This window comes from Balearica regulorum, chromosome 2, assembly GCF_011004875.1.
Source record: "Balearica regulorum gibbericeps isolate bBalReg1 chromosome 2, bBalReg1.pri, whole genome shotgun sequence".
Classification (NCBI taxonomy): domain Eukaryota; kingdom Metazoa; phylum Chordata; class Aves; order Gruiformes; family Gruidae; genus Balearica; species Balearica regulorum.
The window spans coordinates 80450116-80466739 of NC_046185.1; the positions used below are offsets into that span (position 1 = coordinate 80450116).

The 16624-nt window shown below is 37.1% G+C and overlaps 1 protein-coding gene across 7 annotated transcripts in view; it reads right to left on the reverse strand.

Annotated features, from left to right (window-relative positions):
* CTNND2 (catenin delta 2) overlaps positions 1-16624 on the reverse strand; it is a 692458-nt gene that overhangs the window by 71809 nt on the left and 604025 nt on the right. For all 7 annotated transcript variants that reach the window (XM_075744821.1, XM_075744820.1, XM_075744818.1 and 4 more), the window contains 2 exons: positions 14086-14259; positions 2520-2670 (listed from right to left, as the gene is read on the reverse strand). In XM_075744821.1, coding sequence (XP_075600936.1) covers positions 2520-2670; positions 14086-14259 — 325 coding nt within the window. The remainder of the gene's footprint in view (positions 1-2519; positions 2671-14085; positions 14260-16624) is intronic.

A 16624-nucleotide genomic window follows, 5' to 3' on the forward strand; every position in this document is an offset into this window, starting at 1 on the left:
CTGAAAAGAATGCTTTATAAATGCATTAACCCTCCCAACTTAAGTCTAGTTATGTAATTTTACTATATATACAGTTGGAAAATTCACCTTTAAAAAGGTTATCTTAAGGGGGAGATTCCAGTTTGTGAAGTACAGTTTGTCACCACAAGACTATGATGGACAAACAAAAACTGCAAAGAGGAAAGATAAACAGGATGTCAGTTCTGCTTAGGCAGAAAGATGCTTGAGCGACCAACCTGAAGAAGCCCCTTTTGAGTCCTCCTTTCCATAGCAACAGCTAAGGCATCGTAGAATATGTGGAACTGTAATATTCACAAAAATGGACCACCTACAACATGAGTTGAAATCCTTGACCACTCCAGGTGTTTAGCATTTCTGAAAATCAGCTCCATGATATGCCCTATTTGCTAAAAAATATTCAGGAACAAGAGAAATAATGACCATTATTACTGTTTCTTTGAAGTTCAATGATGAAAGCCGAAGAAATGAACATATAAAGATCACAGCTGAAATGGTTCAGGAATTATTGCCATAACTTCCCTGTGATATTGGCATGTTTGGACTTTTTTTAAACTGTAGCAAATTTGTATTGTAGTTATGAACTACAATTCCCCAGAATCACCCCACGAATTACTTAAATCTGAGCAGGACTGTACAGCGATTACAAGTTGGCTACATAAATAAAAGTATTAGGTAATTATTTTCAACAGACTTTTCCTACCTTTTTAAAATTCATCTTTGTTTATATCACATGTTCTCCAATAATTTAATAAAATATTGAAATGATGAGGTTGTGCAAGCTTACCCATCATTTATCCAGTATTTTGAGTGGCACATCATATTAAGACAGCTCAATTTCACATGTATAGCCTCACTTTCCTAAATGAAATTTGCAGATTTGGGAAGGAAATAAAACTTTCAATTAAAAACTAATGATCAAAGCACAGAAAAGGCAATCATATATAGTCTAATTCACAACATTACAAACCACATTTATACTCTGTAAATTCAACTGTAAAGAGTTTTTTGTGATGTCAATAAGTAGGGATAAGAGAACATAGAAGATAACTCAGTATGAATGTGGTTTGTGAACCCTGTACAGGAAGTCTCACAAATAAAGGAATAAGATGTTAAATGAGAGACTATGACATGCTGTAGACTGAATGTAGAGGTGGGATCATGAGAGGAAAAAAAAAAAAGTCTGTTATTAATCCAGATTAGATGGCCTGATATACTTGCTTCAAGTAATTTCTACTTTAAAATTCCTAGAAAACAACAAAAAACGGCTAAGAACACACAAGCAGCAACCTGCTTCCTGAAAGCTGAAAACAATACATAAACCGAATCTAATTTCATGCCAATTTTATCAACTATAACATGAGCGAAAGCTGAACAAGCAGCCTGGTCCTGCAGTTAAAGCATCAGTCTTGAGTTCAATCCCTGGGCAATTGCAACAGGTTTTACACTATTCCACTATACCAACTATTTCCACTATTACACTATGCCAACTTCTACCTCTGTTTTACAACATTTTGTCAGTGAAGTCTCTTTAGTCTGTGCAATATGTGAGAGGAGTGGTTGCCTCGTTTTAACAACCCACAGAGCACCGCTGTAATGAAGCTCAAACCCTGAGATAGCACTGGATACAAAAAATAAAACATTATGATCAAAGTATCTATTTGTGGAATTCTGTAATTAAAAGCAGAGGAGGAGAAGTATGCTGTAATGATAACAAATTAACAAGTTAGTAAAAATGAATAAAAGATATGCTCAATGTAAAGAAAAAGTAGGAATAATTTTGTCATGACTGTTGAAATAGTTCAAAATCAAGGAAGTGATTATTTTTCAAAGACAGAGCATGAAAATAGAAGTTCAACGATCCACAGTGTTTGGATGAATTTCAGCTAAAAAAACCCCATTAAAAACCTAAACCTGCAAACTTAAAAAAAACCCAACGCCCAAGATGTTTGCTTACCATTCCATCAGAATTCAGAGGCAACAATTATTTAAGTAAATTATCGTCCTCTTCCTTCACTGCACATGTGTGTGTGAATCAAGTACGTCCCAGTTCTCTTGCTGGATCTACTAATCTGCCCAGTAAATTCCTGGCACCATCTTAAAATTTTTAAGATTTGTTCACTTCATGACCCCAAAATTACTTGCAATAGATAATCTGAGGATTAGGAGTGGCTGCTCTGCTTAGATCCTTGATCTGGAAGATGCAAGTGCTACTGCCAGCCTGGGAATGAAGTGCTAAAGCAGAACAAAGCCATTGTTTTTCTTCTGGAGATTACTGTATGAGAGATCATGAAATATTGCATGATGTTTAATTAATTTAGCAATTCCTTGCAATACGGCACTAAGCTGTCACATAAAATCTGAATATGACACATTAGAGAAAGAAAGAAATTGTGCTAGAAATGTGAGAATAATTGTTTTCATTGTGCTCATTCTGCTGCAAACTGGAAAAAAACAAACCCAAAGCCACAGAATATATAGATTGCTTGGAAAGAACATACCTATTAACTCCTTATTTCTGACATCTAAGGCCATATTTCGTAAAGCTGTAGCGACTGCACATACCACCCGGTCATTGTCTATTCGAAGCAGTTCCACCAGGATTGGCAATCCTTTTTCTTTGCGGACAGCAGCACGGATATACACTGACCACTGTAAAGACATGTAGCAGAGCATGAAGAAGAAAGTGAGAAATCCACTATAGAAAGCAAGGCATCGGAGGTTATAACAGATACAGAGTAAGGGGTAACAGAAGCATGTGGATACAAACTCAAAAGAGGGGAAATAATTGCATTTATGATGCTAGGCATCATAATTGATTTGGAACTCTGCAGTAATTTTTTATGGTGGCAGAGAAATTAAATGATGAATTGACTTTACTCCTAGCACACCTGTTTACATTTTTATAGCCCAAGTCTGCAGACCACTTGCTTTGCGTCAGCATTTCCTATGCAACATCTAATGATGCTTGTTCACCACTAAACCAACAAAATTTATATTACAAAACATGTTCAAGAGGTCTGCCTATTTCTTTGTTATTACCATAAGAACTATTCAGTCTAAAAACATGAGAATACTGTTATAATTTCTCTTGTGATTGTCAACTTTTTTGGAAGGAAAAAAAGAGGACAACTATATGTCTGGTTTTGCCACCTGCAGTGGTCCTAACTGAACGACTACTGTATATCGAGGAGTTCGAGATTCACCTAAAAGTTGACCTGAGGCAGGTGCAGGCCTGTGCTGTGTCGTGCTGCGTGTACCGCCTGGCTGCAGGATAAAGCCAGTGGCTGATTGTATTGGAGAAGCCTGTAAGCATCTCCCACTTGGCAGGTGGTCATGACATCGCTGCCATGCCCTTGTCTTTATCTCAAAGTGAAGCAGCATGTTCTCATGTGAACATGCTTTATGTTTGACAGTAGCAGTGATGAATAGAGTTGTTTACTTCTAAGAAAACCTCCAAGAGCTCTAAAGAGAGCTTCATGCCAATGAAGCTCTGCATGGATGGGATCTGTGCAGCATGCCATGCCCTGACTAGGAGGTCCATCCAATGCTGCAAAACTTGGAGTTCCCAGCATCTGAAGGGATGAAAGGTTAACTACACTATCCTCTTTTTCATTTCGTTGTTAGGTCCAGAAGTTGGAAAAATACAAATGAGACCAATACTGTGGCTGTGTGGTTTTAAAATCTATGGGTATTGCCAAATTTGAGAGGCTCAGACACCTGCAGGTCTACTTAGCACCGCCTGCTTCTAAACAAGCCATCCACAAGGCATATATTCCTTCCCACATCCTGAACTCTCCTCTGTAGTTTTCATAAAGCCCACGTTCATGCCTCTTGTACTGATATGTGAAAGGAATTTATTGAAGCAGAGCTTCTCCCTCCCTTCAGTGCTATGGCATGGATGCTTATCCTGCCATCATACCTGGAAGGTGAAGACAAAGTTCTGGAAGCCCTTAGCCTTTGAAATATTTCAAGTATTTCAGAAACCAGGATGATAAGCCTTAGGATTTTCAGATCACGGTGAACCTTCTCTTTTGACAAACATTCCTTAAAGAACAGTTACATTGCAATAGCATTTCTCCATAAACAGAAAGAATAAAAACAATTTCCATTAAATAAAGCATTAGAAAATAGTAAGCACACATGCTGTCAGCAGACCATGCTTAACCTCTGCATATGGCCACTACTTACCGCAGCTGAAGTGCTCACTTTAAAAGCTAGCATCTGTTTATGCTATAGATAGATGCCCTGAACAGCAAAAGCCAGAATGTATTTTCTGATAAGACCAGTAGATACAAAGACAGACAAGGGCTGCAAGGTTGCAATATATGGAGTGCAAATTCATTTCAGGTGATGTCATTCAAGGGAACTTGGGAAAAAGAAAAATAAAACAGCATTTAAAGAGTATTATTTTATTATTTCTCCTCTGTAGTAACCACGCATAACAAAAGCTAGCTGGCCCGACTTTGCTGTAGACAAAAGTGATAATGGTTTACAAATGGTAAATGGAACATGGGGTTCTCAGCATCACTGAGCACAGTAATCTGTCTAAAATGTAAATGTACCATCACTTTCTTCAGCAAAACAAATAGCTCTTAGGTGAGAGAAGGGGTAGCAGGATTCTTGATTGATCTTATTCTATGATCTCTCCTCTAGTCTCTTCTCTAGAACCGGTGTACAGGGCAATCATCAGATACAGAACTAAAACGAATCTTAAGGATCAGTGATTTTAATTGAAAGTATCTGCTGAAAAACAATTTCTTTCCTATACCTTGATTTTAATGGGATATTAAATACAAAGGATGCTATGAAAACACCAAATTAATCTAAGCTTCCTGTTTTAATAAAGATGTATTTACCTGCCAGTTAAACACACTCTCACCAGCAGCTGTGAGTACCCAAAGCCAAGAGCTTTTTGCACTTGAAGACTCCCACCACTGTATTTTCAACACCTCTCCCAGGGGAGGCCTCCGCTGTGTTTGCTGTGATTACAAGGTGACTGTCGGAGTGAGAGTTCATGGTAGCAGTGAGACTATTTTGAGAAAGGAGTGAGCCTGCCGGTTGAGGTGAAAGTTCAAGCTAGCAGACAGTATATTGAAAGATGCCATCATTCATTGCAAAGGGACATCACGGATGCAGTGCCTCCAATACGGATTACATGGGGAATCAGTGGGAGAGTTTGTTTTTAAAAAAATCTTACTTATGTTTATTCAATACCAGAGAGAATCTAAAATTATCTTACAGATTATTCGCTATAGTATAAAAACCTCCATATTAAAACCTCAGTAAACAGTTTTACTTTGATTTTTCTTTTAGTCAACTATCAAGGGAAAACATAAGCACTTGTTTTATGAAACCCAGGTTTAAAACAGACTTCTTGGGTTGTATTTTCATCATCCATTCCAAAACAAAAGTCTAAAAGAAACAAATTAAGGAATGGTTTTTTTAACCTTAGGGAGAGCAGAAGACATTGTAGGAGAAACACTGAAATAACTCAGTATGAAAAAAAGAGAAAATATACACCTCCTTACTGAATAAATTACATGCAAGCCTACAGCATCCATAATGAGCCAATTAATTTGATCACAATATTAAAAAATACAGCTCCAAAGTTTTCATAGGGGAAAAATTCAGATACAGTTTTTTACAGACGCACATACACACACACACATAAAATAACTGGAGAAAGAGAGAAAAGAATGTACGAAACCTCTCCTCCCCTGCGCATTCTTTCCCCTGATCTCTTTCCAGAGAATACCATCCGCTTAGGGAAAAGTTCACAGACTCCTTGATGTGTGATTTGCTATCATTTCATCTGCATTTTCAAGTCATGCACCTTAGGCACAAAGACAGAAACGTCTATTAATTGTTTCAACAGTCTCCGGAGAACTTTCAATGTGGAAAATGGTAAGAACTGTCTGTGTCTCTTTCCTTAAGCTGCCAATTAGGACAAGTCTCTGCAAGCAATTATGTTGCACTTTGCGGATTTCAGGAATGCTCAAATTGAGATGCCTCAAAACAGCTATTTTATTCTTGCAGAGAATGGAAAAATTGATTCGCTCTTGCGTATACTGATCATCCTTTTGTTTGCCTAAAGCCATCGTGAAACACGCCTGCATTTCCACATTGCAGGTCAATTGCTAATATGAGCGCAGTGAAGTATAAAAAAGAAGAGATGAAAAATCATAAAAAAACCAAAGAGACAAAGGGTTTGTTGCCTATCAGTAGGTAAATGAGGCACTTTGCCAATATATTTAATCATCCTGTTACTCCACAAATCAATGGCAGTGTCAATGATCAAATAACTGTTCAGTCAGTAAAGAGAATGGGCTCCTATGGGAACAGCAAAAACATTAGAGGGAACAAGGAGCCAAAAAATAAAATAAAATCATTATTGTTGTATCAGATTGCAGCTAAATTATCAGAGACAAGCACAGGAGCCGCAATCTGTGCATGAATACTCTTTACAGATAATTGAATTCAGGGGGCATAACTACTATACATCACTTTGAATGTATCTAGTGCATCTCTGTGTCCACTTTCATTAGTAGTTCCCTTTTTATTTTTGTCATGGTAATTAAGTAGAAAAATACAGTAAACTGGAAAATTATTTTTTTTAGTTTATCACAGTTATTATTATAAAGGACCCTTTCCAGAGCTGAATGCCTCTAGGGATTAAGATTACGTTATGCTGAAACTCAACAAAAGAGTAATTAATCTAGATAAAACTTATTTTTTTCAGAAAAATTGAAAAACATTTAGCCAGTTAATTCCTTTCAGTGTTTCATATGGTTTTCTTTATTCTCCTGTGAAGCGTCACCACAGGAGACCAAACTAGAAAATGAAGACATTTCCAGCACAAAATGAAAAAGAAAAAAACCTACCAAAATAAACCCACAAAACCCACCCAAGGAACACCAACAATTGTATACACTTGATATTTTGAATGGATTCACTTTCCTGCCATTGACATCAGCATTATTGGAGTACCTCCAGAATATTTCACCACCACATACTTCAGTTTTGACTAGAATTTGCACTGTAGTGGTACAGGTCAACACCTTGACTCAAAGACTTGAGATACTGAATATTAAAGGGTATTGCTGAGACATAAACTACAAAGTGAAAGCCAAATCAGGACAGCAAGCATGACAAAGCAAACTAAATTACCAAAAGAACCAGGAAGATTAGAGAGACTCAGAACATGCTAGGAGAGGCTTAGAAAGAAGCTGTCTGCTAACAGTAGTGGAACAATAGACCACAGATGAGAACTGCATGTTGAACAATCAGAGGTCCAACAAGTAATCAAAGAACAATATTCTTCTTTGTCTGATCATACTCAATGTAGTGCATGCATCAGGAAATAAACAGAGTATTTTTACACTCCATTTAGAAAATTACAGTTCTACTTTACTCAAGTGACTCTACTGGGATCCCTGTGAAGTCACGTCACCTGACAGAGAACAAGGCTCTGCAAACTTGGTTATCTTTTTGCAGTTTCTGAAGAGTCCAAGCACTTTCCAGGGACTTTTTCTGCTCCCTGACTGCAGTGTTTTGTTCTCAGAAATGATCCCATCTGGCAGGACACTAATAAGTTCTCTACATCTCTGTTCTGGGACAAGAGAAAAGTATTAACTAGGTACTTTCCTCTTGCTCCACACCCTTAGTCAAGCTTAAAAAGAAAAGAAAAAATCTGGTGGGTAAAGATATAAAATTAAATAAATAAATAAGAGAAAACTAAAATGTTGTTAACAGAAGATATCTTAAAAGTCTGAGGAAGGTAAAGCTCAGAAGGAACTGCCCTCACACCTTGTCATTCTTGGTTCTGCATTACAAGTATGTACTGTGTATTCAAAATGATCTGAGAGAAATTACAATGACTTTTCTAAACATTGTACCTAATATAATTAAAAAAGAGAGGCTTTAAGACAAAAGTGACACATCTCATGGGAAGCAAAGTGACCTGAGTATAATAAGGAAGTACTTTGAGCATGAATTCACCATGAGCTACTGTGTTCCCCATTCCACTAACTGATGCCCATGCTGATCTCCTCATGATGTCTGTAGTACAGGTGTTTACAGCAGGTCTTGCTTCTTGATTATTGTCCTGTCCCTTGGATCTTCTTTTCCTTCCTAATGTTTCTCTATTAATTGATGTTGCCTCTTCTATAGGGGGGATTCCACCCAAGTAAGAATTCCTGACAGAATAATGCATTGGCTATTTAAAGAGTTTGTCTTTGTTGATTAGGTGATGTGTTATAAGTGGTCTTCTTTATCCTGTCACATAAAGATCTGTAAGATTGATATTTTGGAGAAAGTGAATGAAAACCTTTTCACTGTAATAAAAAAAAATTCCTCCTGGAACAGCCCAATGAAATTCCAAAGGGTTAATATGTAAATAACTAGAGTCATCAGAAAAGTCTGGCAAGGAACCCACAATATGTCCTTCCCTGATAAGAGGAAGATTGATAACCTAGATGTCTGCTGCTTTAGACAATAATTACTCATTATCTGCAAGTGTCTGGATGGTAGGGAGCTTGAAACTCTTTTTATACTACCTTTTGAAGTAGCTGCACTGACCTTGTGACTGAATCAGTCCCTTTTATGTTTTCAGTTTCCTTATCTAATAATTTACTTAATGGAGCTCTTGCTCCCATGAGGCTCAGATTTCTCTAGGATGGAATTAAGAAAATAAATGTAGTTACTTGCCTAAGGAACAAAGACCGAGATCTCATCTAGCTATCTCAAGAGCTCACACCAATGACCCATAAACCCCATTCACGTGGGTATTGTACCTCTTGGGGATCAAAGGCAGGGACATTCAGTTGTCTAACCAAAGAGCCTCATCATTCCCTGCTGAGTATGATCAAACATGGAAGTGAAAGGAAAAGAGGTAGAAAGAAGTAGCCAAGGAATGCTATGGCCTCACACGATTGCAAAACTTAAACAGAGCTGCACTTGTTCCTGATGTTAAGGAGCCCAAGGAACTAACAGATGCTCAGGAAAATGAAGATGGCCATCCTATCATTAAAGCAGATGACAGAAGTTTGTAAAGCCTGAAAAGCAACTGGGACAGAAGACTGGGCACACAGAAGGGACTAACCAAGGCCCAGAGCAGGTGTGCTACCTGTTCTAATGTAAGCCATTACATTGCCAACAGAAACACAGTAGAACTCGTTTCCTGATTTTAAAAGATATGTATCACCTATATAAGTTATAGTATTTTAAAACAAAACATGATCATATGAATGAAGAAATTATTTTTAAGGGTTTGACAAAACTAAGGAAATCCTACTTGTGGTGACAACACTGTGTTTTTAACTGCATGTAATAGAAAAGGTAGCATTGTAGGACCAGAGGTAATGGGAACAAACACACACAGGAGGTTTGCAGAACATCAGGAACTGCTTTTTCACTGTGAGAGTGACCGAGCACTGGCACAGGTTGCCCAGAGACGTTGTGGAGTCTCCATTCTTGGAGACATTAAAAAAACCCTGTCTAGACATGGTCCTGGGCAACTGGCTCTAGACGACCCTCCTTGAGCAGGGAGTTGGACCAGATGACCTCCAGAGGTCCCTGCCAACCTTAGCCCTTCTGTGATTCTATGTGTTCATCGCAACAGGTATTGTAGAAATGTCTCTGGCAGATAAACTGGCATCAGCCTTATTTTTGCTATCAGATATATAGAGAGCTACAGTAATATACAGATATCCCAATATCTCCTTTCTTCCTGAGAGGGAAATTTTGTTCAGAAGGGACATAACCTTGGATTCTTGACATCGTTAACTCTAGGACATTTTGCATATAACTTTTTACATGTTCAGTAGATTTAATGTAGTAATAGCCTATTGACCAAGGTGAAAACTAAAGAAAAAAAAAAAAAACAAAACAAAACCTTGCCACTTTTATTCCCACCATCTAAGGAAAAATACCGATGCCAGACTATATATAAAAATCTATGTAGACTTCCTTTTATGGGATGAGTCTCGTAATTTTAAATCTCAATTTTTTTTTTAAATTCAAGGTATTAAAATAAATAACAATATGAGGTTGCAGAAAGGACTTCAGGTTTGAGGTATTATAGTGAGAGAAATTTCTTAATAAGCAGGCAAGTGTCTTCAGAATACAGCTGAGTGAGTCAGCAAACCTACTCTTATTTGTGCACAAACTTGGCAAAACCCAAATTAAGTGGCAAAGAAAACTAACAGAGCTCCCAATGAAAGCAGATACCTAAAGGGAAGTAAAGAGTCTCCACTGCTTCCAAAGGCCTGTCTCAAGCCTTATTTGCTCAGGGAAAACTCCAGCTAAGCTTGATGAGGAATGTATTTGCCTAGATTTTTATTTCATATTACTAAGCAGCTTTAAAATACAAGTTCACATTAAGTATAATTAGAAAAAGTCTACTTTTGGAAAAAAATGTATCTCAGAGTGGCAATGAAAGAAAACAAAACCAAAGACCATCATTTTTATGCTTGCTCTGTCTACATGTAGGAAGTTTAGGATAAGGGATTTGATGAGAGAAAACATTTTGGGAAGCAATGACTCCCCTCAAACAGAAACCCACCCAACTCCAGGTAGCAGCTGAGTTCTGCAGAAAGGGGTAGATGCATGCAGGCACCTACAACGCTGACAGCTTGACCCGTAGGCTGTCAGGTTGCATGTGTACTCGGAGTGCGTAGTTAGTGGCCGTCAACCCCATCAGAAGGGGGACACGCAGTGACCAACTGCTAGTATCACAGGCCACTGCACAAAGCAGCAGTCAGACCTTAAACAAAGTGGTGTCCTGGCAGCGATGGGGAAAACTTTAATCTGTCAAATCCTCCCCAAAGGCATACATATTTGGACGTCTCTATATATATTATACCAGAAGGGCCATTCATATTATGCACAGATGCATCAAATAAGTAAATGAACAAAAAAGAGAGATCTGTGAGGATATGCATGTATTTTTCCCTGAAAGGAATGGGTCTGCTTCCTTCAGATTCCAATACCAGTGTCCTCCCTATGTAATGACATCTTGGTGCAGAAGAGTGAGATGAATGAACTTCCACATTCACCTGAAACAACCTCTTCCAAAATTAGTTCTGCTTTGTATATAAGCTGTCAATCTCTTCTTCAGAACCAGAATATATATCACAGTCAAGATATACAGACGTGATCTAACCCAGCTTAAATTTTTGCATTGAAAATATCCTTCCTCATACCTTAGATCAGTATCTTGTTTTACCGGTAAACTTTCATTTGGACCTGTTAATGTGTTTGTCACCAATATGCTCCTTTTTTGATTCGTTATAGATTGTCTTGGTTCTAATAATAATTACACAGACCAAATATTGTATTAGTCATTGTAAAAAAACCCGAAGTTTACTTTGCAGAGGGGTAATATGTGGCAAGACTCTGGCCCAAAGTGTTTTATCTTGACACAGAAAAATTATATGCAAATATATGTACGTCACACTTTTTTCTTTTTTGTTAGTATTGGGCTTTAGAAGGAATTCCTGCAACTGAAACAGCGCTAAAAATGTCCTACAGATTAAGATTTATTATGTGCATGTGTTGATTTTATGTGTTTGCATCAATGAGAAACTATATTCCCTGAAATAATGAAAACTTTCAGCCTCTCTCAGCTATTAATAATTAAAGCTATGTACTGCTGCTTTTTGTGTTTGCAATTTTCAAAAGCAGTCTAGCGGATTTAGAAACATATCATCTGTTAATTCTAGTAGCAGACATTTATCTAAATCCCCTACACAATTTTTTTATTTTTAAAAATTTATTCAGGCTTCCTTTTATCTGCTCACTTTTATAATGGCATTGGTTAAGCACTGCCTGTGTTAAAGTGTTACCTCTTGGTCACTGAAGAGATTAGACAGATTTATACCAGAGGAACCAAAAGGGTGAAACAGCTAGAAAAGAATTATGCAAGTATATCAACTGCACTGTATTTTTTTCCAGATGAGACTGTATCTTCAGAAGTGTGTGAGCATGCCTGGTGCACTGCCTGCCTCATATATTCTGGGACTCTTCTGGCATTAAAATAATATTAATTGGAAAAAAACCCCACAATTGCTATTGCTATTAATAACAATGTTATTTATTTTAATGGAGTTTGCTCTTTTTCTCTCTTTCAGTCCGTCATAAAGCTTTTCTTAAAAGATTTCAAGTTAAAAAAAAATAAGATCTTTCCCCATTCTTTATACAATTATGATTTCTTGGAGGAACTAAAAAAATTAAAATCTCCCTTAGGAATATCCTCTTCCTTTAAGAGTTTTCTATCTTTGATTTCAGTCATTGTATAATCAGAAGTCTGCAGCAAAGAGAGGTCAAAAGGTGGAAACATCAATGCTTATGTAATCCCCAATGAGGATTACTCCCCTCACAAAAATGGCTAGTATCACATGTGAAATTAAGGATATTCATTCTGTGTCTGAATATCACTTGTAATGGAATTGGTGAAACTTTAGAAAAATAGAGCAACACGAGAACAACTAAGCTCTTCCCACAGTATCAGCGTGGATAGTATCAAAGTTCAAATCAGTTTGTCTAACCCGACACTTTCCAAAGAGCTCTGTGGAGCCTTCCTTCCTCTCCTTGTACACTTCTGCCAACTAATGGATGACAGGCATACAGATTTATTAGAAATGGGAGAAGGGGCACCACCTGGATTTTAGCACTCCTAAGAGTCCTGGCAAATATGCATGCATTGTTTTCTCATTTGGATCAGGACTACACCCATTCCCAGATGGATAAAATACATTTATCGTGTTTCAGTGCCAGGATTACACAATCTGATGTGGTCTACAATATGAGAATAATAAAAGTGTAATGATTTTCAGGCACAGTATATATGTAGCACTTTGCAGGATAAAAATCACTGGACAAATACTTTGTTACTCATTTCATAGACCACTGAATGCAATAGTTCCAAGGCATTTTAGAAATCTGGTGGAACACAGTGCTCAAAAGGAAAAAATCACATTCTTTTGAAGATTCACTAAATGTGTCAACTCAACTTCCAATAAAACTTTATGGAAAAAATAAACCCCAGTTTATTAGTGTCATGGCTATCATTTCAAAATAAATGCCTAATTAAATTGATGTTTACATATCAGATAAGAATGCCCAAATGCTTAAAACCAAACAGGATACCTTCTGAGACCTCACTTTGATAACTGCATTTCCCCATACATGTGTGTTTTCATAGTAACTGTGAAAAATTCCCACTGACAATTAACTTAAAATCAATGCATTATATTTGTAAAATAGAATTAGACAGTTGGTACCTTCACCCAATCAAACCAGTTTACTGTCAGGAAAGGGATGAAGGAATTGCCCTAAAAAGTAAACCAGGCTCAACTGTTACCTTGAATTTTACTGATTTGTTTTAATCTAGAAGTATTTTCAAAATCTAATAAATGAGTTCTTAAATTTTTTCTCAATTCACTGCAAACAGTATGAGAGAGAAAAATGGATTTTTTTACTATAATTGAAAAGTAGGATTAGCTGGAATGGAGTGCCTTGATTGAGCATTTCCTTGCCCATTATACATATTTAATCATATTGTTGATGTATTTTATTAATTTTTTATTTTTAAAAAAAGTAGACGGTTAGATTTCTTGTGTTGGTGTCACATGATTTATGTCTTGCTATACTCTTGCCTGCTTTCCCTTAAGAGACAGAATGTCAACAGTGACAAAACAATATGGTTTCATTTGACTATCACCAGTGTTATTTTTGGCTCATTTCTTATGGGTCTGTCACCATGGATTCATAAAGATGTTGCTTTTCCTCATTTCGATATTGGTTTTCAGTGGTAATTTTTCATGCTTGACTTGACCAAGGTGATTTTCACTGCTGTATGCTGACTTGTCCTATGACATAACTAGCTGTATCAATTCAGGGGACTTAAAATACTATCATCTCAAATGTGACTGCAGATAGTTCTGTGAAAACAGAGGGTTATCCCACTACCAGGAGGATTCAGATAGATTTATATCACCAATGTGCTGTCATCTGTAGGGGTTTTTCCAAACTGAAAAGAAAGATGTATCACGTTAATATTCCTACCTTCCAACTCCCAGCAGCCAAATTCTGCAGTGCCCCTGCTGCCCCCTCCAGCGTGTCTGGATTTGAGCACTCAGAAAGAAGTGTGAGGTAGGGTTTGACTATTGAAGGGTGCCACAGCATCTGGATTCCTTTGGGTGGTTCTGCACAGTCTGGGAGAGGTCCTACGCCATCCCACTGTTGGAAAGTACAAATCAGATTGTCAGCAAGGAACAGTGAAATACTTGAGAATTGCCTCAGTTGAAGCTGTAACATCTACGAGTGCGCGTGTGAAGGCATCTGCCCGCAAGCAGTTGTTCTCAATTTTAGCATATCACATGATTCTTCATAGAGAAACCAAATTTACTACTCAACACTCCTTACAGAGGAACTACAGCACTGGCAGAAATCACAGTGTTTTAGCTAGCTGACATAACAAAAACATTTTTCGCTGCATTTATTTTTTTGGGTGGGAACAGAAGCCCAGTGAACATGAACATATCTTAAGAGGCAAATCTAGAAGTCGCATATGAAGAGAATTTCCTTTTTCATATCCTGCTCAGTTCTCTGCATCCTCTCTCTCCTCATGAGAAGAAAAAACCAAAGTGAAACACTAATGTGGAAAATTAAATCATGCAAGGCCACGAGACCTCTATCCCTTGAAAGGCCCAAGTGTGACAAGTCTTCTCCAACTGCTCAACTTCTTCTGGCTTCTCACCGTGTGAGTTCTGGAGACGTGCAGCCATACAGCCAGCCAGCTGTACAGTCTGAGACTCTGATGTAGTAGGTGGAACCACCTCTTACAAAACAGACTCTTCCTCTCATTGCATACAGAGTTTTGCCACGAAAACAATCCTAGTCTGATATCCAAAATGGGCAATATTAACACCTGGACAACAAGCAGGTTACTGCACAAAACCCACTTCTACCAGAAAGAGAAACTTTATTCCAGAACAGTGATTCACCTCTCCAGTGGAATGCACAATATTTACACCTAAGCATGAAATGTCTTAAAAAGAAGGTAATCCAAGGACTTTTTTTAACTTTTTAAAAACAAAAGATGTGGAATGTACTTTTAATGATATTTTAAATGTGATTATCGATATATGTAATATATATTTTTCTTTGAACAGATAGAGGGATTTAAAAAATTCATAGCCTTAACACCAGTGTGAAAAACAAGCCCCAACTTTTTAATACAATCTCTTTTTTTTTAACACCTCTGACATGTACTGATTGCACAATATGATACAAAGTAAACCTTTTAATGCCATGCATTAGAGTTTACTGTGATGATGTAGATAAAAAATGCGTATCATAACATTAAACATCTACTAGACATACAAAGATAGCACAGGCCAAATTAACTCCTTGCTTATATCTGCAACAGTTAATTTTCCTAGCTGATTTAATTAGTTATGAGTCAAGACAATGATACTTGCACTGGGAAAAGACCTAGATTCTCTTGTTTTCAGGAAGTATAAATCATCATTTCATTTAAGCTAACTTTAAAAACCTACACATAATTTAAGGAACAATCAATCAAGTCTTATCTAATAACAACTAACATAGCCTAATTTTAGCAAAGTTTTGCTAAATAACTACCACTGAGAATCCAGTACACTGTTTTTCTAAATTAAAGCAGAAAAATCAGCAACAGGGAAAGCTAGTGGGACCATTTAATACACATGAGCAGTTACTAAGAAAGAAAGAACCAGAAAGCTCCTCAGAGATGAAACTTGGTGCACAAAAGTCACCATAGTTTAAAAGGACTGGCACAGCAATACCCAGTGGTGGTTGAAAAACTACAGGAAAATTGCCTTCTGGAGAAACAATCCTTTCCAATGACACTATTATAGGGCTGTGCCTTTGAATTTTTTAAATACATTTCTGCCTTTAAACCAATAGGTTGATTTCACTGTATGCAACTCAATTCTCCTTTTTTCTCCTTATAAATCACCATCCTTGCCAGAAATGACTTCTCGTCAGCTCAGAAAAAATACGTAAAAACCTGCTTCCTATTTTAACTCAGAATTCAATCATTTGCGCTGTCAGAATTTTTTGGAAAACAAATGAGAAACATGTCTTACAAGTCAAACCTGACCTCACACCAGATTTGGGTTTTGTACCTTAGTAAGTCCACTAATGAACGACTTGTGATGTCCAAGGGCACGAATTCAGGTCTTCATCCATCTCATTCCAATTTGCACAAATTATGGACACATTATGCAATTGAACAGTGCTTGCAGAGGGTACTTATTATATTATTTCAGGGAATAAATGCATATAATGTATCAAATGTATCAGATCGACCCAATACATTTTTTTGTGCACATGTTGGGATATAACATTTTTTTTTTAAACTCAGTTGTTTTCAATCCCAAAGACTGCTGAAAATCATGAAAATCAGCTGATATAAAAAGAGCTGTATATATGTTCATGCTATGCTGGTACTTATAAAGCACTAGAAATGATACTTGCATTAATATTTAATGTGGTTTTGCCATTCTGCCCAGTAATGAGAAAACATTTTAAAAAAAAAAAAAAGTGAGACAAATTACTG